The sequence below is a fragment of the Capra hircus genome, chromosome 9 (genome assembly GCF_001704415.2).
Source record: "Capra hircus breed San Clemente chromosome 9, ASM170441v1, whole genome shotgun sequence".
Taxonomy (NCBI): Eukaryota; Metazoa; Chordata; class Mammalia; order Artiodactyla; family Bovidae; genus Capra; species Capra hircus.
In genome coordinates, this window is record NC_030816.1 from 47,658,636 (window position 1) to 47,682,983 (window position 24,348).

Below are 24,348 nucleotides of genomic sequence, written 5' to 3' on the forward strand. Positions count from 1 at the left end.
TATTTCAGTTTGTTAGCTACCAAGTAATTGTTCAGATCAGGGCTTCCTTCCCCTGCAGAAACTGGGAGAAATGGCAATTTCCTCAGTAACTTCAGAGCCCCAAGTCTAGATTGTAACCTACCAGTACCACCAGTCTGAAGAGAGAGGGATGGATAAATAATGCATAGTTAGGCAATCCTTACCTGCTATTCCCAGATCTTCATCCAAAAGGAATTTTTGCACTGCCCTGATTTTGTCTGTGAGGACCCCTGGGGCACTGTTCACTGTACCAGTACCTGCTGTGACAAAGCAGGCAAAAGCAACTGGTTTGCTCCAATGAATCTACTCCAGCACATTTAGCTAGCCACGCCACTATTTTGAACCACTTCAAAATAGCCCCAAAGGCCCCTGAGCATTTTATCTTTTTTCCATTTTAATTACTATCTAAACACAATAAAAGAAACATTCTAATACACAATAAAAGAAACATTCTAATCAGAATATAACAGAACTTTACATGGTTTTATTTATACATTACTGGTAATGAAAGCAAACTTTATACAAAAAGTTTTATACAAATAAAAAAATCCTTGGCTAGGCACAGCCATTCATGTGTGTGTATACACCCACACATATAAACACAAAGAAAGTATTTTACATCATTATAATTATACATATTTACAGATACACTATTTAAATTATTTTACAATTTAACAAAATGAGGACAGGCAATTACAAAAGCAAATAAAAATGGATGAAACAAAGTAAATAATCATTAAGTTTAAAATGCTACAAAACTATTTTTAAAAATCTAGAAAAGAAAGTCATTTCTTTGAAATATCAAAACTAAGATTTCAATACTGTTTCATTGTTGCTTTTACCTTAATAATGAATTGTAACCTGTTTAGAAATAAATTTTGTCTGTAAGGACAAAATAAATATTCTGACCAGTAATGGGTGAGCAAGTTGGACTGATGTCAGGAACAAGTTGACCATGTTGGCCTGAAGTAAAGAGTCAGCAAGTAATAACAAATGCAGATTATTATCTGGTAATCAAATATGTAATAAAACTGCCCTCTCCTGCTCCATTAAAAACATGAAGAATTCCAAGCTTTTGTGTAGTATGCAGTATCAATTAAGACTCCAAGAAACTCAGCAACTTATCTGTAATATAAGAAAATGCTAAAGTTATGATTCTGTTTTCTGATATGATCATTTCATAAAATACTGCTCTTTCAAGTGAGTTCTACTTAGACAATGTGTGTGTGTGTGTGTGTGTGTGTGTGTGTGTCACTCAGTCATGTCAGACTCTTTGCAACCCCATGAACTCCAGCCTGCCAGAATCCTCTGTCCATGGATTCTCCAGGCAAGAATACTGGAGTGGGTTGCCATGCCCTTCTCCAGGGGATCTTCCCAATCCGGGGATTGAACCTGGGTCTCCCTTGTTGCAAGCAGAATCAGGTTGGTAACTTTATCATTACACTCTCCTTTTGACAAGAATTTAATGAGACTATAGTACTTGAAGGAAAAAAAATCAGCAAAGAAACAAACTAGGACTGAAATAACATACTATTTTTGCTATCATGCAAGCAAATAAAATGTCAAGTATCAAATTCATGATAAAATTGTACATTTGCAATGGAATTTGGAAATTTCAAACTAATAAACATCACTTCCAGATACAAGTTAATTCTTTCATGAATGCACATTATCTTCAAAAAGAGAATGGAAGTCATATTTTATGACAACGTTCAGATAAAACCGCAGTTTAATCTCCTAAACGTAGTGAAAAAATGTAAATTTATTTATAATGAATCTGAAAACTAATCAGGCAATTTTCACATCAAACGACTTTTTTAAGGTTCTTTAGAATAATTTTTTCTTCAAATTCCCCATTATTCAATCTTACATTCTGAATTACATATATAGAATTTTAACTTCACATGAACTACTAAATATCTTTTGAAGATTTCATTAACAAACTAGTTCCTCTAAGAGGATACTGAAATTAACAGATTATCTAAAAGACAGTAACTTATACTAAGTTTAGGAACAGATTTTTATAACCCAAAAATATTCAGAACCCTCACAATGAGATCAATGTACAAATATGGTTTTTATTAAGATTTATCTATAAAGTTGCGTGTTTTGGATTCAAATAACTGTGACTACAAATCAACTGAAAAATAGTGATTTGTTAAATATCTTTACAATTTTCCTTACAGAAAAATCCAAAATAGTTAGGCAACTGGCCTAGGTCTTAAAGAAAAAAACTGATATGTATTGCCTTAATAAATCTGTACAAGTAATAATTTAATGCGGTAAATTGTGTCACCTCTTCAGATGACAATGGATTTCATGTTTTTAAATGTATGTTTTGTATTTACAGTATTTTAGAACTCTATTAAAAATAAGAAAAATGTTAAATTACAATGACTGCACAGACTTCACTGGCTATGAAATACACTGCTATTCAAGAATGTTTTCTTTATCTATAAAAATTTGTAATCAATCATCAGATGGATTTGCCCCTGCCTTAGACTCATGAGCATACAGAAGGTGGAGGAGAGAGGGTATCCACTGAGCATGTCCCACCTTCTAAGATAGGTGACTAAGAAGACTTCATGAGCAATCATCCTCCAACCTGTGTCTGAAGCATGAGCTCAACTGGATGTCTCTCACCCACCACTCACATCTTCAGTGACTTAACAGGCCATTAACCGAACAGGTACAGTGTCAAACACTTACTTTACTAGCCTCCTGCAGTGTAACCATTAACTACCTGCATTTGGACTTTTCAAAGAGCTTCATTAGCTGCTGGAATCTTTCTGAGACCTGAAAAATTTTAAATGAGGGTTAACTGTAAATATTGCAATAATATATTTTTGTATCTTTGATGAATATTTTTATAAAACATCTAAAATAAATAAATTTAAAGAAATAAAAATAAATAAAGTCAGCCTTCTGATTTGTGGGGGAAAAAAAAAAGAAAGAAAACATTTAAAGACAGAGAAAGCTACCCTTAATAATAATGGTAAAGTAATGCTTTGAAAAACAAAATATCTTCATAATGAAGGTAACTGCTATTTAACTTTTCAATATTAAACTTTCTTAAGCAAGAAAGTATCATTACAAAATTGCTTGAGATCAAATAAGTAAACGGTAAAATGACAGAAAAAAGAATTAGGATTGTTTTAAATTTCTTCCACAATCACCAAGCTTTTAACAGTTCTGCATGAAGAACATGAAGAACCATCCTTTCTTTGGCCCCACTGTGCAGCCTACAGGACCTTGGCTCCCCAACCAGGGACTAAATCCACACTCTTGGTAATGAAAGTATGGAGTCTTATTTACTGGATGACCAGGGAATCTCCAAAGAGTAATACTTTTAAAGATGTTAGCTAATAAATATCTATATATTTTAAACACATTAAAACTAAAATCTAAGTATTTAGAATAGTACCATCTGTGAAACAATAGAGATGAAAAATTTGGGTAGTTACCTGATATGGATTTTTATTCAACTTAGCAGCTAAATGAGTAAATGTTTTCAATGATGGCCCTTTTTTCTGACATTCCAATAAAATTTCCCGGTCATCATTTCTGAAGGGAAAAAATGTTATTTAGTTTTTGTAGGTTAGAACAGAAAGGTAAAAGAAAGTTCACTTCCTTAATACCTACTAATAAGAATTGGCATTTTTGTTAAAACTCATCAAAAAAGGAAAAGTATATATACTTAAATATGGTCAATGGTTATTTGAGAGATAAGATTATGGATGATTTTAATCTTTGAGTTCATATATATTTTCCAAATTTTCTAAAACAAATACACTAATGTATTTTCTAATGACAAAAATGAAAGATTTTCTTAAAATTCTACCTGTAGTGTGTAAATAGTACTAAAGTTAGGGCCCAAACGTGATCACAGACTCAATAGGTGAGAAGAACCAAAAAGTAATACAGAATTCAGATCTTCTGATCCCTAGAGCTCTGCTTTTTCTACATGGTCTGAACCAATGTTTGTTATTACAATCTCTGAGATTTTACCATCTACCGGTTACCTGAAATGAAAGCATGGAGGACTGAGGTATTAAAACTGATCCCAATTTCAAGAAAATTCAGTATCATTATATACTCTGGCCAGTCTGGAGATCATGTTCCTCTAGCTTAATGGTTCACAACTGTGGTTGCCTTTACATATGAAATGCGGTCTTTACATCTGCATTTTTTAAGTTCGTATTAAAATACAACAAAACTTTTTTTTGAAACTTCTAATTTCAGGGGAAAACTCAAATTACAAACACTCACACTTTTTGTCCTATTCACCACCTGTCTTTCCTCCTTTCTAAAGAGAATTTGTGTGTACTAGGTCCCTTATGAGTGAAAGATTTTTTTTTCCATTGAAAAAGTGAGGTAAACATAGCAAAAAGTTCTGTCCATCATGCCAATACACATCCCTGGTCAACAACCACTGCTCTAGACTGTTCTACAGTACAGCTGGGCTGTATCCCAGAGTTTATTTTCTACCAGCCTTGGCCACTTTTGAAGTGATCCCTTTCCCTGTTTTAAATTGGGATAAAACTATGACATGATAGATTTCTGGTGTCTCAAAATTCCCTGGTGATTTAATAGTCTCTTAAGATTCTTACCTTGTCCACGAAACTATAATTTCTCCCTTCTTTTTAATAACGTTCTTTGCAGAAAGGCTTATAAAAGAAGTGGCAGATGCTGCTGATGTATCCTTAGTCCCTGGGCTTTCCTTTAATGATGAGGGGTCTTTAGTCACTGAAGGGGCCTTTTTCTTACTGGCTTTCCTTCGATGAGCATTAACATTCTCACAAGAGTCTTGGGTAATTTTTTTGGTCTTTTCCCTACTGGTTAAGTCTGTTTCCTTTCTCTGTTTTTTCTGAGAAGAAGGATTTAGATCAGAAAGATTTCTTCTCTTTTTGTGAGGGTTATCCAACATCCCAGGCAACTCTGAACTGTTGGAATTTAATGCTGACTCTGAGTTTAAATCATCCTTTTTCACTTCACCCAAACCGGAAGCTTCCGAGGTTAGATCAATACAGGCCTCCTCAATGACGCGTTCCAAAGGCCTGTTCACCACCTGCACATTTTCTTCCTTCGAGTTATCTTCATCGACACATATCACTGGACACCCCAAGTCTTCAACAACTCCAGCAGGATGGTTACCTTCATTTTTACTGTCACTTGAAACATCTTGTGTCAAATCAATAAAAGTATCAACAGTTTCAGGCTGCATATTGTCTAATACTGGAGCATTTTGATCCATACTACTTCCAGAACATCCCAACTGATCAATATTTAAAACTGTTACTTCTACAAATTCCCCCAACTTTTTGGTCTCGGTGACTGGATCTTTTGTGAGGTCTATACATGTGCTTGGAAGATGATCCTCAACAGAATGTGGTATTTCTTCCACTGGAGGCAATTCTTCAATGCCTTCAGGCACTTTTGGTTCCCATACTTGATGCAACTTGAAACATTCTTCAGCCTCTTCAGTACTTTGACTCACTTTACCTGAAGCATCTTTAAGAAATTCATATATGTCAGGAACTTCTGTTTGTATCACACAGTCTTGTTCCTCATGAACTAATCTACCATCAACATTCTTACTGGAATTTTTCAGTTCCTCCACAGATTTAAAAACTCTGTTCTGACATGAAACATATTCTTCCTCCACTGCTTCATCAGCTTCCTTTTCCACTCTCGGCAGATATTCATCAGCCACTGTATTCTGTACAAGAGTAGGGGAGGTAGATGGTGCTGCACGCCGAATTTTCACAATGAAGTGATCATTGGACTTTTCCATTATGACAGCGTGCATGGGGAGGTTAGGGTGGTACTGAAAGCCTGGAGCAACAGGCCGGCTTGTCCATGAAGAAGAACAACTTGATTTGCTGCTTGAATTATCAGACTCCAGAGCTAAATGAATATCCTGTTCAGATGCGTCCTCTTCCTCCAGTAAGGCATCCTCACTAAAATGGGCACTAATAACTTCTTCAGGTGTTGAATTAGACAAAGCTTCTGGCTTTAAAAAACTGAGATGGCCATCTGACTTCAGAGGCGATGGTACTGTTAAAGAGACGGCTAGATCTTCAAGAAGTATGGAAGAAATGCAGGGCTTGCTCTTTTCTGAACCACATACATTATCTTTACTTAAAGCTATGTTAGTGGACACTTCAAACATACAATTTTCATCCAACACATCCGGATGAACTGGCAATGAAAGCCCTGAAGACAGAGATGGACCTTTCTCAGATGACAGTAAGGACCAGTTGTCATCACTAATTATCTTAGGGCAGGGAGAAATCACCCCTGAAACGAGCTCTTCAGTTGTACAAGCTGGTAGAGATTCACATTTGAGACTCTCTAGCAGCTGTTTCTCTGGTGTCTTTAACTCCCACTCACTTTTTTCATTACAGTTAACATTGTTGTCCAAAAGATCAGAACCTTGCAACAAACTTTTAAATATTTCTCCCATCTGTGCATCACTTACTAAATTAAATGTAAGGCTAGACGCCTGCTGTTCAGTAAGAATCTCGAAACTGCGTTCTGGCTTCAAAGGAGCGAGCTGGGATGTCTGGGCATCCTCTGTGGTGCTACCTTCAATTTTTCCTGGCTTTGGGGTGCTCAAGCAGTTTGGTTCCAAGGAATGCTCTTCAGATTGAGGATTCTTCGTATTATCAAAGCAAGTGTTAGCAGTCTTTTTAATGTCATGCTTTACTGTGTTAATATTGGAATTCTTTTGCTCTTGATGTTTTTCCTCAGATTTTTTACAACCTACTGAAGACTTAGAAGAACCATAATCTTCTGATTTGGGGGATTTCTCTTTCAACATTTCTTTGCCCAAGTTGTTTATATTCCCCTTCTGACAGTGTGAAGATCGTGCCTTCTCTTTACTTTTCTTTTCAAGCTTTCCTTCGTCACTATCACTGCCAACATTTATGGAGTCACAAAACTTTACAAAGATTTTCTTAAGTTTTGCAAACAAATAATCAAGCTGTTCATCTACAAATTTCCACAATTTTTTTTTCATATCTGGCAGCTGCTGTTCAAATAAACGATCCACGATGCCATTCTTTTTAACTTGTTTCAGTTTGGATTCTATAACATCACAGAGGTTCTTCTGTAAAGTAGTCACTGACTTAGATATTTTGGACAAGTCCAGGTATTTAATTAGTGATGTAAAACTCAAAATTGCTGACTCAATAATTCTATGAAATTGTATTAATGAAAATTTTACCTTGAATTTCATATAATTTTTCCTTACATGTTTTCTTATCATTCGTAACATATGCATAATCTCTCGGACAGAAGAGGGTGTGACTATGATTGGAACTATTTTTTCCAGGCTGGAAGTACTCATCGACCTCTCTTTCTTCTCTGTTTTTGAAGATCTGCTAGACTCACTTCGTCTTCTGTTCCATTTGCTTTTGGTCTGATGCATTTTCATAGAGGATATCTTTCTGTTGTCTTTATCCAAACGCACAGAGCTTTTCCTACTTTCTGGGCTAGTTTTTGTGTTCTGCACTTCTGTAGAAGCTCTTGGTTTGGCACTTTTGTCAAAACTTCTTTGTGGTTCAGGTTTTTCATTGTCACTTATAATTTCTCCTTCTTCTAATTCATCTAAAGATGACTTGTGGGAGTCTGCTTCTGCAAATTTGTCAGATTTACATATTGGCTTTTGATTTTCCTTGTTGAGATCAGATTGACTCGTGGAGGTAGAATGAGCTGAATTTGGTAGAAACACATCTGTGAAAGAGAAAAGCATAGTATTGCCACACGACCAATGAGTGTTTGTCGTTTAAAATTTCCACATTAAATATAACAAAAAATTAAATGTTGAGGCAATTCATTATTTAATAGCTTTTTTAAAAAAAAGCAGAATGTTAACATCTAACACTTATCATATGATTCATCTTTACTGGTCTGAGAAGGTGACTGATAATAATGATAGTGTACAGTTTGATCATTTGGGTAACCAGCAAAATCAACTGTTCGTTTCTTGATGTTAGCAGCATCACCTACTCTAGGCCATTTGATGATGGTTTTTAAACAAGAAGAAAGTATCTGAAAACAGGCAAAGAATATTTGAAACAATCTGTCCCACCATTCTCTTTTTTGTATAAATAAGCATTACCTAAATCTAGACTAAAGGCTCAATGTACATTACTAGTTAACAACAGAGGTCTGAACGCTAGTTATGTTATCAAATAAAAAGCATTAATTCATCTTGCTGGTGTATTTTACATTCTCACATAAAGATAAACTATAGGAGATAATATAAAGTATTACCTTTATGACTATTATTATATAATGGAACTTGAGATGCACTTTCTAGTCTAAGAACTTTTGCTACAGGTCTCACTGGACTATTCAGAGGACTGATGGCTTCCGGAATAGGTCTCAGCTGATTAAAGTCAATGCTCAGAACTGAGTTCTCATCATCATGATATACTGAGTTTGTTTCACCAACTTCCATTGTGTCATCCATTAACTCAGTCTGCTGAAGTGAAGATTCTGGAGTCTCTTTAGGTAAGCAAGGATCCAAACGACAAGACTTATTCTCAGCTAGTGGTGGGTCTACAAGACAAGGCTCAAGATTTGGTGTACCACCTTCTGAAAGGACGGTTGGCAGAATGCCAGTTTCTTCAACTGAAGGCTGCAAAATGCTTTCACTGGATTTGGTCACATTTGTTGAAAAAGCCTCCTTCATTTCTGTCTCTTCAGAAATACTACAAGAATTTAAGTCATTGTTTCTTTTGCTATCCAATTCCAAGCCAACGTTCTGAGAAACATTTGTCTGTGCTGTGTCTATATTCACAGGAACTGCTGCCCTGGCACCATTAACAGTCTGTTCCATTTCTGTGGATGAAGACAACGAAGATTCTGATGGTTCCATTTCCACAGGTGCTGAGAAGGAAGTCTCTGTGCCACATATGGGTGTGTCACAAGGCACAGTATTCTCCACAGATGCAACAGACAAACAATTTTCTTCTACTTTCCGTTCTGAAATACTGGTCCTGGGTTGAGATGCTGCTGTAAGAGCATCCTTTGGTTCCAATAACTCAGATTTGGTTTCCTCTGTGATATGTTCACTGACAGAGGGAACACATGTCACAGCCTTAGCCTGCACCAATGACTCAGAATCACATATGTCACAGGATTGGGGAGTATCAGTTATTGTATGCTGATTATCCTGAGAAACAGGCTGCTTTTTAGCAGGAGAAAGAGTTAAGTTCAATTTTTCCATAAAGCTCAACTTTAAGTCTTTGTTTTGTGGTTCATTTGCGGCACTCTCAGCTCTAACTGCTGGCTCCTTATTATTTGCTCCTTCAGAAACATCGTTAGAGACTTCCCCTTTATCATTTTTTGGTTCATTCTGTCTCTTTAAGTCTGTGGTGGTTTTCTTAGTTTCTTTGTTAGTCTTCTGCAAATGTCCCGGAGGTACTCTTTCTTCATTTCTGATATGCTTATTTTCTTCTTTGTTCTCTCGTTCCCTTTTCCTCTTTTCTTCAGTTCTGTGCCTTTCTGCTCTGAAAGGTGCATTTTCCCGCTGGTGCACAGCATCAACTTCCGTGGAATCAATGTGTTTGTGAGTTCTACTGGCTAAAAGAGAAGATGGACACCTTCCTTCTTGAAAACTATGATTACTTACAGCCCTGTTTCTTTTACAATCTTCCCAGCCTCTTCTCTCCTCTAGATGGTATTTATTTGAATTGTGTGAAGACTTTGCTGGTTCATTTTTGGAATGCGGAAGCACTGCTCGTTCAGATCTTCTCCAATGATCCTGGCCTTTTACTACTGATTTTGACTTCTGATCAACTTTTCTTTCTTCTTTGTCTTGTGATTTAAGATCTTTTCTACTTACATTTTGTGATCTTTCACTTTGTCTTTCGAGTTTTTTGTCACTTTGAGATTCTAGTCGAGTGTGTAACTTGTCTCTAGAGCTTTCTTTCTCCCAAGAAGAGCTGATGCGTTCATTTTTATAATCTATATCTATGTTACTTTTCAACTTTGCAGTTTTGCTTTCAGCCTTTGGTTCACCTTTACCATATTTCTCAGGATGTCCTTGTAGCCTTTGACTGGCCTCTGCGTTCCTTGGTTCACCATCACCGTAGCTAGTGCTCAAGTCTTTTCGTATTCTGTCAGTCCCCCGGTTGTACTGGCTATGTCGACTATCTTTCCTTCCTCTTCTATGATCCTCGTTTGAACTACTCTCACCAACCTGATAATGGAAACGTGACCAAATGCCATTGGTGGAGTGTTTTTCAACAGATGTAGGCAAATGCAAAGTGCTCTTTTTTTCACAGTGTGATTTTCCTTCCTTTTCATGGTTTGGCAGTGAAGTGCTATAATGTACGTCTTTAGAAACATCACTTTTCACTCTGTGATCAGGCTTTGAAGAGTCATCCAAATGGGGAGATCTGGATTTAAGATCTTTTGTTTTAACTAGATCTGATGTCCTTGAAGTTTTATGATTATTCCGAAAATGTGGAAACTCCGACAGTCTGTTGAGAAATAGAAATTAACACCAAAAACAAGGTTAATTCCTTTTTAATAATTCAAGGTTTAATCACATGTGATACACTTTAAAATTGGGGGCCCACATACTGGCAAAACTAATTTTACTTTGTAAAAAAGGAAAAGTAGTAAGAATTTACCAGTTTCCAATGTAATGGACAAGTTTTTAAAATAAGGAACTCTCTTTCATTTGCTTTGCTCAAATAAAGCCTGAAGGACCTCTCAGTTCTCTCCCGGCACTTGCCAATGTCGTTCAGATTTCCTTCACTACAGGAGAAAGAAAAGAAGGGAGGGAGGGAAGAGTGGCAGGAAAAAAGAGGAAAAGTGGTGGGATGGGGTAGTTCTGCGATATATGACCTAAACTGTCCTTTACAAAGTATCCTGGGGCTTTAACATTAAGAAGTGAGAAACCAGAGGCTAGAAGGAGCAAGAGGTGATAAACAGTTTTGAGCACGAAGACCACTGCCAGTTTAGCTGAGAGGTGATGGGTAGCAGTGACAGAAATGGGAGAGAAATGAAATGAGTTGAGAGAATATAGACATAAAAATCAACAGGACATGGTAATGGATTTGGATCTGAAGGATGACAAAGAGCTAAGTGTCATTGATGACTCCAAGGCAGGGTGCCTGCAAGTCCCATTTTGCCAAGTAATATCAGTGTAATTACTAACAGCACTTCCTTCTACTCTCAAAAGTATCCTGGTTTAGGCAATAAATTAAATGGTCATTCTGTCCTTCAGTCCCTCTAGCTTGCACCAGCTGAATAAATGTTGGGGAATCCACTGGGCAAGGAACAACGGAATGGGTTCAATCTTAAATTCAGTTTTGGATGAGGTAACTTTGAAACTTTCGTACAGATATAGAGTAGTTATCTACTTATAAATGGAACTGACTAGTACAAGTAAGATTACATTAAAAGAAAATACTGAAAGAGAAAGGAAAGTAAAGACACAGCTTTGAAGAAAGCCAACTTCACTAGAAAAATAAGTCTCAAGTTAGGAAGAAAACTAAGGGTCATGAAAGCCAAAGGGAGAAACTATTTCAAGAAAAAAGGGTCAACTATGTTAAACTGTGTGTAAAGACAAGTTAAAATGAGAAGTCAAAACTATATGATGAATTTAGCGGTAGTCACAGGAGGAAGAGGTCAGAGTGGACAGGGTTCAAGAGTGAGGAGAAATGGAAGGTGGAGAAACAGAGTTAGCAAATTTTGATAACTGTTTTGGAGGTTTGGACTATCAAGGGGAGAAGAGATGCAATTCCCTGAAGCCAAATACTGCCCCAACCAAAAAAAAAGTGAGAGAGGGAGAGAGAGAAATTAAGTAGAAAATCCATTTCAGAGGAAAAAGAATATATAATTGAGAGATATTTTGAGAGTTGTCTATGACAGAATGTATGACACAAACATCCTCCTTGTATTTTAGTAATTTGGTGGGCCCCATCTGGAACCCATGACATATACCATCATCTTCTCAGGATCAAAGAATATCAGAACAAGATCTCAGTATATTACAAAACTGGATACATTCAGAGAGGTATGTGGCAATATTCTATTACTAATCACACAGAAATCATTATGATAATATACTATTAGAATATTAGCTCCTCTCAGTGAAACCTTAGAAATTTACCAAAATACATGATTTTCATTATTTTTTCAAAGTTAAAGATATTCCACATATCAATATTCATGTAATTTACAAACATATCCACATCCCTCAATCATACCTTTGGTGAAGATTATTTATTTCTTCATCCTTGCGGTTTATTTCCACTCTGGCAGTTTTGATAAGTGCTGAGATATTTTTCTTAAGAGACTGGTTTTCATTTTTTAAACTAAAATTCTAAACACCATAAAATATATTTAGTAAAGTATGTATCTATGGAATAAACCACTACTTATAATAGCTATTGATTACTGAATGCTAACTACATGCTAGGCATGACTTATTTTATCTTATGAAATTCTCATAATAGTCATAGGAGGAATACAGTGATGCTCATTATACAAATGGGGAGCTCGAGATTCAGAGAAGAAACTGGCACCAAAGAAAGGCTATTTAAAATGAACCAATTTAAAAGAGGGTTCAAAATGAAAAACCAATAAATAAACATAAAAAAAGTTCTGCCTGGGTCATTATTTTGGAAATGATAAAATTTGTGTTCTATTTAATAACTGGAGGTTTAAGTTGAAATAATATACTAATTCTTAGGTGAACAAAGAATAATTGAGGACTGACTGGCTCTTTGGGAGAAAGGGAAAAAAAAACAACTTTACCAAAAAATAAAAATCAGAACAGAACATTAATGATTCTGCAGCATGATAACAAAAAAAGTCACTCTGGCAAAAACTGTGAGGGCACCACCATTTTCCCCCATCAGTCATTCTAAATCTTGGCTCCTCAAGCCATTCTTTTAAACCACATGATACAATCAAAATTTTCCATTCTTTAACTATTAACTAGTCTAGCAACAGTTATTTAATCATTGGACAATATCATTGAACAAACCAAGCAGTTTTATCAGTTTCATTGACACAGGAAATAATGCATATTTGGCCAGATTTGCTATTTCACATAATACTTTGAAAAAAAGTTTCCTTATAATCTGTCAACCCTTTAGCATTTTAATTTCTAACAAAGAATGCTACCAAATTTTTATTTTAAAGGCTAATAAGGCAAAAATAAAATATTCATTATAATTCTACCTGTGTCTGTATTTCTTTAAACTTTTTCATCAGCTCTTTCATTTGCAGCTGACATTTTCCATATTCTGCCTGCAACTGTAAGATACAAAAAGCTCAAGCATCATTTTAAATTATTTTCTTAACTTAAATGACGTTTCAAAATATTTAAAATTTTGTAAATCAACTCACAAAATAGAGTAAATGAGGTCTATTTCTATTAACAGGCATTTAGTTAGATTACTGGTTTTTAAGTTGGGCCTGAATAATGTTATTTTCTTTAGTTTCACATTCAGTCTCCAAACTTTAAATTCAAATAAGGTAGAAAGAAATTTGCCTGCATGAAGTCTTGGGACAATTTATAATTTAGTACAAACCATGAAAAGACAAAATGTTTTATCACACTGATTTACCTGTTGAGATTTTGTATAGACACTTAAATTTAGTCAAGCAAAATTATAACTACATTTAGGCAAACATTCAGAAGACACTGTTTTAAAGCAGATCCGAAGGCAGAAACTGATGTAAATGTTCTTTTAGTCTAAGAGCTACTTCTCAAACACAGAATGCCTATTCAGAAGTTAGCCGATGCCTGCATTTCAGGAGATATCAAAGCACAAAATAACCATCGTTCATAATTCTGGTAATCCATACATCATTATATGTTGCCTCCTTTGCAGTTCCTTCTTCAGTCAGGATTTCTTCATATAAATCCAAACAATTCCTGGATGGTACAGAGGATTTGGATGCAGTGTCTAAAACAAACAAGAAACCCTTCCATTAAAATAACTATTTCCAGATTCGATAAAATCTTATCAAAACTCCAATGGCATTTTTCTAAGAAATGGGAAAACAATTCTAAAGTATGTATGGAACCACAAGACTGCAAATAACCATAGCAATCTTGAGAAAGAAGATGAAGGGAGGAGGCATCACACTTCCTGATTTCAAGCTATAATACAACACTGTAGTAATCAAAAGTGTATTTTTATAGGAATGAGAACAAACACATAAGTGTAAGCTCTTTTACAATTTGTCTAGCAGGTTTTCCGGTCCACACCGGAAAATACCCCCATGGGGGATAAAAAAAAGATACAGAGATCAGTGGAACGAAACAGAAAGCCCAGAAATAAACACAGGCATGTTCAGTCACAGGCGGCTCAGGTGGTAAAGAATCTGCCTGCAACGCAGGAGACCTGGGTTTGATCCCAGGTCAGGAAGATCCACTGGAGAAGAACATGGCAACCCACTCCAGTATTCTTGTCTGGAGAATCCCATGGACAGAAGTGCCTGGCAGACCACAGTCCATACGGTCGCAAAGAATTAGACACAACTGAAGTGACTTCGTAGGCAGGCACACATATACGGTCCCAACTTATGACAAAGGAGCCAAGAATATATAATGGGGAAAGGATAGTCCCTTCAATAGGTGGTATTAGGAAAACTGGACAGCCACAAGCAAAAGAAAGAAAGTAGACTCATATTTATATAGCACACACAGAAATCAAATTGAATTAAAAACCTGAATTTAAAATCTGCAACCATACTTAATATCCTGTAATAACCTATAATGGAAAAGAAAACAAAAAAAGAATATATCTCTATCTATCTATATAACTGAATCACATTACTGTATACCTGAAACTAACAAAACAATATAAGTCAACTGTATTTCAATAAAGGGAACTGCCTGGCAGTCCACAGGTTAAGACTACATGCTTTCAATGCAGGGGGCAGGGGTTCCATTCCTGACAGGAGAATTAAAATCCCATGAGCCCAGCAGAGGGGCCAAAAAAAAAAAATTTTGTTTTAATTAAAAACTGAAATGTATGGAAACAGAGACTAAAAATGATGGTTGCCAAGGGCCAGGGGTGGGGAAAAAGAGATATTGATCAAACTTTTTCAGGTTTGTGGACAAGCACAAACTATCATCCAACTATAAGATGAATAAGTTCTGGGGATATAATGTACAGCATAGTGATTATAGTTAATAACACTATTTTATATAATCAAAAATTGCTGAGAGTAATCTTAAAGAGGTGGTAATCACGTGATGCTATACAGGTGTTAGCTAATGCTATGGTGGTAATTATTTCACAATATTTAAGTGAACAATATTTAAGTGTTGATAAAATCGACACACTATACATCTTAAACTTACTTATAAGTCAATTATATCTCAATAAAACTAGGGTAAAAAAAGAAAAATACACATGTTAAGCGTTTTAATACAGTGTCTACCTCTACCCAAAGAGCTATACATTTCCTCATCTTTTGTATTTCATCTAAATCTATACTAATTTCAGATTAGAACTGGAGAACCACTTTATCTAAAACAAATTCGTCAACAAGTCAGATGTAAAGATCATATTTGTTTGAAGGTTTGAAAAATCGATTGCAGAAAAGTTTTCTCAATTAGACAGGTCATCAGACTCTGCATATTATACCCGTACTGATTCATTTGAAAATACATATAGTACCTACCCTTTTCAAAAGTTCTAATATCACATAAAAGTAGAGACATTACTTTGCCAACAAAGGTCCGTCTAGTCAAGGCTATGGAGTTTCTCCAGTGATCACGTATGGATGTGAGAGTTGGACTGTGAAGAAGGCTGAGCGCCAAAGAATTGATGCTTTTGAACTGTGGTGTTGGAGAAGACTCTTGAGAGTCCCTTGGACTGCAAGGAGATCCAACCAGTCCATTCTGAAGATCAGCCATGGGATTTCTTTGGAAGGAATGATGCTAAGGCTGAAACTCCAGTACTTTGGCCACCTCCTGGGAAGAACTGACTCATTGGAAAAGACTCTGATGCTGGGAGGGATTGGAGGCGGGAGAAGAAGGGGATGACAGAGGATGAGATGGCCTGATGGCATCACTGACTTGATGGATGTGAGTCTGAGTGAACTTTGGGAGTTGGTGATGGACAGGGAGGCCTGGCATGCTGTGATTCATGGGGTCGCAAAGAGTCAGACACAACAGAGCAACTGAACTGAACTGAACTGAACTGAACTGAATATCACGTAGCCTGTAACAGTGTGTGAGGTAATATATGCAGTCACCACCACCAGCTTTATTTTCAATGGTACAAAATACTTTTCCATAAGGTCTGATTAAATCTGACACCCAGATGAAAAACAAACCTAAGGGCTAATTTTTTCACTGATAAAGATTTGGGTAAAAAATAGTTACCTGAGTACAATCATTTCAAAGAAAAGGCAAACTGTTGAAAGCTATGAGTTATGCCAGGAATTGGTAACAACAAAATAAACACTTCCAACAGACTGACCAAACAAAATGACATAGTATTTTGTTACAGAATTTACATACCAGAACCAGCACTGTCCAACCCAGCATATATGTCCAAAGAACCTTCATCATTATTTTTAAGAGGTGAAGCTGGAAAAAAAAAAAAAGACTGGTTAAACCTGACTCTATGTACTTAGTGAAGTTTTTCCATTTCTACTCTGAAGGACCAGAAAAAGAGTATCAGTCTTGTGCCAAAAAAAAAACTGTTTAGAAGCTTTTGTACATCCTTATAAACATACACATCTTAGTACACAGATACAGACTTAAAAACTCACTTTCAAAACCATACTAGTAAGAAGATTCCCAATCTAGTAACAACCATTAAATAGATATAGACTTAAAAACTCACTTTAAAAACCATACTAGTCAGAAGATTCCCAATCCAGTATCAGAACAATCTTCCTGCAAAAATAAAAACTCTAAATGAAATATTAAAAGCTAACTTTAGTTAATGCTCTATCCCTGGATTTACTGTGGCAATCATTTCACAATATATACAAATATGGAATTATGATATTGTACATCTGAAATTATTATAATATTATATGTAAACTGTATCTAAATTAAAAAAAAAAAAAGCTATCTGAAGAACTAAAGAGCAATCCAAAGCAAGCAAAAACTGGAAAGGAGATGAGCCCTGAAAGAAGTAATGAATTCCTACCCCCCTTTTCTTTTTTTTACAAGTTTTAGTGCAAGGATAAGCCCTAGTTGGAGCCACAGTAGGCAGAGAAACTCAGATGGACACTTCCAGTCCTAATAGCTTGAAGAACTAGAGAAAAAACTTTGGGGGTGATAACAGCAACTAGAAAGAGGAAATCCAAAGAGCCACAGAGGACTCCCCAAATCGTGCCCAAATCTGAATAACACAAGTAAAGGACTCCCAGGAGTCCAGCTAAAAGCTAAAAAATCTCTGTAGCTAAACAGAGATTTCAGCTACTGTTCACCACAGGGAAGACAGAAGATCAAGTTCAGTTGAGATAAATGACTACTAAAATTAAAAACACTAGCACTTTTCAGAGGAATATAACAGAATCATATATCTTGAACGTTTACAATGTCCAAAATGCAATTCAATATTTATCAAAGGAAATCTTGGAGGACAAATAAAAACAACTCCAAAACCAAATGAAAATTCTAAAACTGAAACTACAATACCTAAGGTAAAAAGATTCAACAGAAGAGGCAGTGAGCTTGAAGACAGATCAATAAATTATCCAGTTGCAAGAATAGAGGAAAAAATATTTTTAAAAAGATCACTTACTAACCTATAGAATATCCCGAGTTCTCACATACTATATACCTGGAGTCCCAGAAGAAAAGAGACAACGGGGAGGAAAGTGATGCTAGGAGGATACTAGAGGATACTAGAAGGACAAAAATGGTAAATAACTGAGTAAATACAAAAGACTAATATTTCACCTAGTTGGTTTTAACTCTTCTTAGTTTATTTAAGACACATACAACAGGCTAAAATAAAAATTACATCACTGTATCACCGGGTTCAAGACATCTTTAACATAAAAGGATGGAAGGAGGTCAAATGCAACTATATGTACAAGATTCTACATCTTACATAAAGATTCTTACCTTTTAATAACTAGACTATAAAACGTTAAAGATGTATATTGCACTCCCTTGAGCAACCAATTATATACAGCACTGCAGAAAGGTATAACCAAAAAGCTAATTTGTACATCAGAATGAAATTCTAAAATACATTTAAATATTTGAAAAAGGCAAGAAAATCAGAAAAAAATAAAAACTGATGAGACAAACTAAACTTTTAAAATGATAGGTTTAAATCCAATCACAGCAATAAAGGACATTATTGTATTAACTGATAAAACTGGTATAAAGATGGTAGACTAAATAAAATTATAGCATTAGTGTTAAATTTACTGAAATTGATGATTATGCTGTCTTTATGTAAGAAAACCAACTTTTGCTCATGAAATATACACTGAAGTATTTGGATGTAAGGACCATAATGTATACAACTGGTTATCAAATAGGTCAGGAAAAAAACTGTGTGTATGTATGTGTATAAATTAAAAAGTATATGCACAGTGCTAAAGCCACTGGCATAGGTAAAAGGCTCCTTGCATGTTCTTACTCTTGCAACTTTTCTATAAGTCTGAAATTACAGATATAATAAAAGACAAGTACAAAAATGTTATAGGAATAAAAATGTTTGTGAAATCATGTTAACTAGTAAAAACAAAAATGTACACTGTGTATGTGACTATCAAACAATGTATGCATGTGGACAAAAACTTGAGAGAGCAATATACAGAAATGAAAACAGCTATTTCCAGCAAATGAGAATAACAAGGTAGTTTTGTCCTTCAAAATAAGAGTCAACAGTTGTGATACCTATGAATCTAAATGAAAAGTAAAGGTGGTCATTATATTATACTTTCCATTTTTTAATTGGTTTAGAAGAAAAAATATCGTAAGACAAATATATAGCAGCATAACAATTTGAGAAAACATCAGCAAAAATAATAACACCAAAAAACAAATAATGCTATCCAGAGTGGTGATGACGGCAGTATTCCATGTGAATCTATTCATGTCTATGGATATTATTTTTTAAAACATATTTTTCCTCATAGCTCAGTTGGTAAAGAATCTGCCCGCAATGCAGGAGACCTGGGGTCAATGAGATACCCTGGAGAAGGAAATGGCAAACCACTCCAGTATTCTTGCCCGGAGAATCCAATGGACAGAGGAGTCTGGCAGGCTACAGTCCATGGGGTCCAACAGTCAGACATGATTTAGTGACTAAACCACCTTCAAGCAAAAATGGAATTCTACTAGACATGTTTTACAACTGCCCTTTTCATTCTATAGCATTCATAATTCTGATCAATCAATATACAACTATATCCTCAAAAAATTTAATGAGATTGTCATAGCATAATTATAATTAAGACCAAAGAACTGAAATATTATGTCAGGATTTGGAGGTTTAAAATCTGTATATTGCTAAAAATATTTCCATTTTATGAGCTTATTTTACTATTAGGTCTTGGCTATCTCTTTCAAACTTATCATCTATTTGTGACTGTTAATTTTTCCCAAAACAACAATAAGCAAGTACCACTCCATTTACTGGAAATATCAATTTCAAGAGTAATAAGTATCTATCATATATATACACATGATAAGTATATATATGGTAAATTGTGTGTGTATATATATATAAACACATACACCTTATCAGTGAAAGCACCAAGTCCTAACCATTGGACCACCAAGGAATTCCCCTTGTTCACTGTTCAGTCACTCAGTCATGCCCGACTCTCTGTGACCCCATGGACTGCAGCACACCAGGCCTCTCTGTCCTTCACTGTCTCCCAGAGTTTGCTCAGATTCATGTCCATTGAGTCGATAATGCCATTCCAACCATCTCATCCTGTCGCCCACTTCTCCTCCAGCCCTCAATCTTTCCCAGCATCAGGGTCTTTTCCAATGAGTTGGCTCTTTGCATCAGGTGACCAAAGTATTGGAGCTTCAGGATCAAGTCCTTCCAAAGAATATTCAGGGTTGATTTTCTGTAGGATTGATTAGTTTGATCTCCTTGTTGTCCAAGGGACTCTCAAGAGTCTTCTAAAGCACCACATTTTGAAAGCATCAATTCTTCAGCGCTCAGCCTTCTTTATGGTCCAATTTTCACATCAGTACATGACTACTGGAAAAACCACAGCTTTGACTATTTGGACCTTGGTCGGGAAAGTGATGTCTCTGCTTTTTAATATACTGTCTAGGTTTGTCAGGCTTCCCAGGTGGCTTAATAGTAAAAAATCCGCCTGCAAAGCAGGACAACCAGGAGCTATGTGGGTACGATTCCTGGGAGGAGGAAATGGCAACCCACTCCAGTATTCTTGTCTGGAGAATCCCACAGACAGAGGAGCCTCATGGGCTACAGTCCACGGGGTTGCAAAGAGTTGAATACAACTGAAGCAACAGCATACACGCACATCTAGATTTGTCATAGCTTTTCTTCCAAGAAACCAGCGTCTTTTAATTTCATGGTTGCAGTCACTATCCACAGTGATTTTGGCCCCCCAAAATAAGGTCTGTCACTATTTCCATTTTTTCCCCCATCTGTTTGCATGAACTGATGGGACTGGATACCATGATCTTCATTTTTGAGTGTTGAGTTTTAAGCCAGCTTTTTTTACTTGTATTTTTTCCCTTATATTTTTTAATATGACAATAAAAAATAATTACTGCTTATACTGGCAAAGTTGTTAATTTTATTATATTTAAGAGGCCTGAAAGTATAAAATAAGAAAGTTCTCACTTACTAAGCACTTTCTATTTGCCAAGCACTTTATTGTATTCATTTACGTGTGGGGAGAAAAAGTTGATAATGACAGTGTTATCAATGAGAATAAATACATTACTTTATAATTAAATAAGTTTAGAAAGATTTAAAATGAGCTCTTACCAGAAAAGACATCAAATAAACTTGTTCCATCACCATTGTCATCATCTGCTGCCATGATCCTATTTCTTTTTGATAGTCGCCATCTAAGGTATTAAATAGAAATATTCTCCACCGTTAAAATCAACCTCACAATTCAGAGACTAAACTTAGCTTTAAATTAAAAGATAACTTTCAAATTTGGACACAATGACAGAGTTCACTCTGCTGTTTTCTTTTTAATGTCTGGCATTTTCTAAAAGCTAAAACGATAAAAAGTCTTAAACTTGCTGATATAGTTAACCCATATCACAAAGTAAATGATGCCAATTTTATAAAGTAGACAAAAATATAAATTAACTTTTATACTAAGATAAGCCAACTATCATACTGCTACTAAGTCGCTTTAGTCATGTCCGACTCTGTGCGACTCCATAGACGGCAGCCCACCAGGCTCCGCTGTCCCTGGGATTCTCCAGGCAAGAACACTTAAGTGGGTTGCCATTTCCTTCTCCAATGCATGAAAGTGGAAAGTGAAACTGAAGTGGCTCAGTTGCAACCCCATGGACTGCAGCTCACCAGGCTCCTCTGTCCATGGGATTTTCCAGGGAAGAGTACTGGAGTGGGGTACCATTGCCTTCTCCTAACTATCATACTAAGTAAGTGCAAATATATGGTGAGTTCTGTGAGTCCTCTTAACAAATCATCAAATCTGGGGGTAATCTTAGATATATGTGAGACTCTAGACATATGTGTTTTTACCAACAAGGGAGTAAGATGGGCAAATTGCAAAGAGTTTGATACTACACTAGGTTGGTAAAGGTGTGGGAAAAAAGTGACGTATATACTCTCATGGGCTTCCCAGGGGGCTCGGTGGTAGAGTCTGCTTGCCAACACAGGAGATGTGGGTTTGATAACTGGGTTGGGAAGATCCCCTGGAGAAGGAAACAGCAACCCACTCCTAGATTCTTGCCTGGGAAATCCCATGGACAGAGGAGCCTGGCAGGCTACAAGTCCATGGGGTTGCAAAAGAATCAGATACGACTTACCAACTAAACAATACTCACATATACTCTCATACATAGAGCGTATGCTGGTACAAACTCTAAGGAGGTAATCTGGCAACAGCTATCAAGTTTTTAAATGCAATTTAAACAACTTCATGTCTAGTAATTTGCTCTACAGACATATCAAGCACATGATTACAAAAATGTATATACAGGAGTATTCGATAGAGCACGAGACTGGAAGCAATGTAAGAATCCAAAGCAGTTAAAAAAACATCTTATCTGACATTCACTAACTTATCTGATGCTCTCCATTCTGCCTGTAATATACATGAATGTTGCCCACAGTCAATGAACTATGCCACTATGGCTATTTGGGGTTATTCAGGGTATCTGTGCCTGCATACCTCTGCTCTCACCAACTGAGATAACCTACCAACAACCAGGTGCCTCTATTATCAAATCCAATTATGTTTATCTCCTTATTTTTCTAAGTAAAAGTATGATTGTTGTTGTTTTAGTCACTAAGTCATGTCCGACTCTTTTCGACCCCATGGACTATAACCTGCCAGCCTCCTCTGTCCATGGAATGTCCCAGGCAAGAATACTAGAGTGAGATTACTATTCAGCTATTTACCAGGGAAAACTAGGCTGAATGTTCTAGAGAGTCTAAAAGTTGAGAAGCAAGACAATTACAATTGCTGCCAAATCAAGTAAGGGTGACATAATCCAAAATACTGGAAGAGAAAATCTAGTCTGTAGTCAGGTGGACTCAGAAGTATAGAATTTGTTACTCAAATGAAAATCCCAAGCAACATCTTCTTGGTGTACAAGGAAGTCAGAGCTCTAGTCACTGGATGTATACTCAAAGAAAATGTCATGATTCTACCACAAGAGATATAATTTGTATATTATGCCTTTAAATAAAATCAAGGTATATGCATATGTTTAAATAACTCTGTTATAGCCTGCACAATAATTACAAAAGGCAAAAATGGCATAATCACATCTGGCAAGTAACACATAACTCTTGGTAAAGCAGCATCCAACTGATGGAGAAGAAACTCACAGGTTTCCTGGCAGTAACCTACTACTAGCTGCAAACTGAAGGAAGCATCACTCAATGGATCTTTTTCCACAAAATGGTAACCAATTAATCTGATGACTTGGTTAAATAGATGAAATAGATCAAAGCCTTCAGTGCATATCATTTCACAGTTTCAGTGTTTACTACTGGTAGTTATTACTCTAAAAAGAAAAAAAAAGATTTTACTTGTCTTGGTTATTTAAGATTGGCAAATACAAGAGATCCAAAAAATCCTGAGTTTTTGCCCTCACCTGTCTTAAACTTTTCTCCAATTGTTTATGGGATCACTGTCTGCAAACCTCATTTTCTTGGCCCCTACCACCAAATAAAACATTTTTTTAAAATTACTTTTAAAATTTAAGAGAAAAGTGACTGCTAATTTATTAGTCACAGTAAATGTAGCACTAAGAGATCTTCAAAATTGTCTCTGAGAATTATTTATATATATGTACATACACAAAAAGTTTAAGGAATTGTGGGAATTATGATGCCTCTTTATTCCCTATCTACCCTTGTGTGATAATAGAGATAGGCCTTGAAAATATTTCTTTGCTAACTAGCCTTATGTACAGTTTTGTCAGTAGAGAGGGCTGAAGGGACCCTGGAAAGGAAGGGGATTTCTCTTCCTACTTTCAGTGTGTCTGGCTGGCCAGGTTCCTACAGAGCCAGCGTTCCCCAGCTTTCAGTACCTACAGTACACAGCTTCTCCAGCACTAGGTTTCTGCAAGGGCACAATTTTTCTACATGCTTGCCTCCTATACATAAGGTTGCTATTACAATGGACTCCTGCAGGACATAGCTTTCTCTTAATAGGCTTATGGAGAGGGCAGCTTCTCCAACTCCTGGATCCCACAGCACCCAACAGCCAGCAGTATCTAGCGGCTTCCCTATGCACCTCCTCTGCTAGGTTCAAAGCACTGTCACCAGCAAGGCACTTAGCAATTTCTCCAGGGTCTTAGGGTCATCTTTAACTCTTTACTCCATTCAATTAACCCGGGCCACACTCCTTCCAATGATGGGGAGATGGGTCTTCTCTGGATTATCTATCTCAGTCCTAAAGGTAGTGGCTGATCCTGTATCTGCTACTCCTTGTTTCTTAGGGTCATCTTTAACTCTTAACCAATTCCAACTCGCTGTTAACAATTCTTTCCAATACGCTTTCTCTTTTAAAGCTACCATGTGGCGAGGTTTTAACACACTCTGCTAATCAAGCAGTTAAAAGAGATTTAAAGATACAACTCTGAACACAAAATTCACAGATCTGATCTGATGATTTTTATATTACCTACACTAAATTACTACACTTATA

The 24,348-nt window shown here is 36.2% G+C and overlaps 1 protein-coding gene across 2 annotated transcripts in view; it reads right to left on the reverse strand.

Annotated features, from left to right (window-relative positions):
• The window catches only part of CASP8AP2 (caspase 8 associated protein 2), a 32,922-nt gene continuing 9,048 nt past the window's right edge, over positions 475–24,348 (reverse strand). For both annotated transcript variants that reach the window (XM_013966482.2, XM_005684679.3), the window contains exons 2-11: positions 20,970–21,052; positions 16,535–16,603; positions 13,861–13,961; positions 13,231–13,305; positions 12,252–12,367; positions 8,299–10,514; positions 4,629–7,755; positions 3,483–3,582; positions 2,728–2,814; positions 475–1,143 (exon numbers count right to left, since the gene is read on the reverse strand). In XM_013966482.2, the coding sequence (XP_013821936.2) occupies positions 2,758–2,814; positions 3,483–3,582; positions 4,629–7,755; positions 8,299–10,514; positions 12,252–12,367; positions 13,231–13,305; positions 13,861–13,961; positions 16,535–16,603; positions 20,970–21,024 (5,916 nt within the window). In that variant the 5' untranslated portion in view covers positions 21,025–21,052 and the 3' untranslated portion in view covers positions 475–1,143; positions 2,728–2,757. The remainder of the gene's footprint in view (positions 1,144–2,727; positions 2,815–3,482; positions 3,583–4,628; positions 7,756–8,298; positions 10,515–12,251; positions 12,368–13,230; positions 13,306–13,860; positions 13,962–16,534; positions 16,604–20,969; positions 21,053–24,348) is intronic.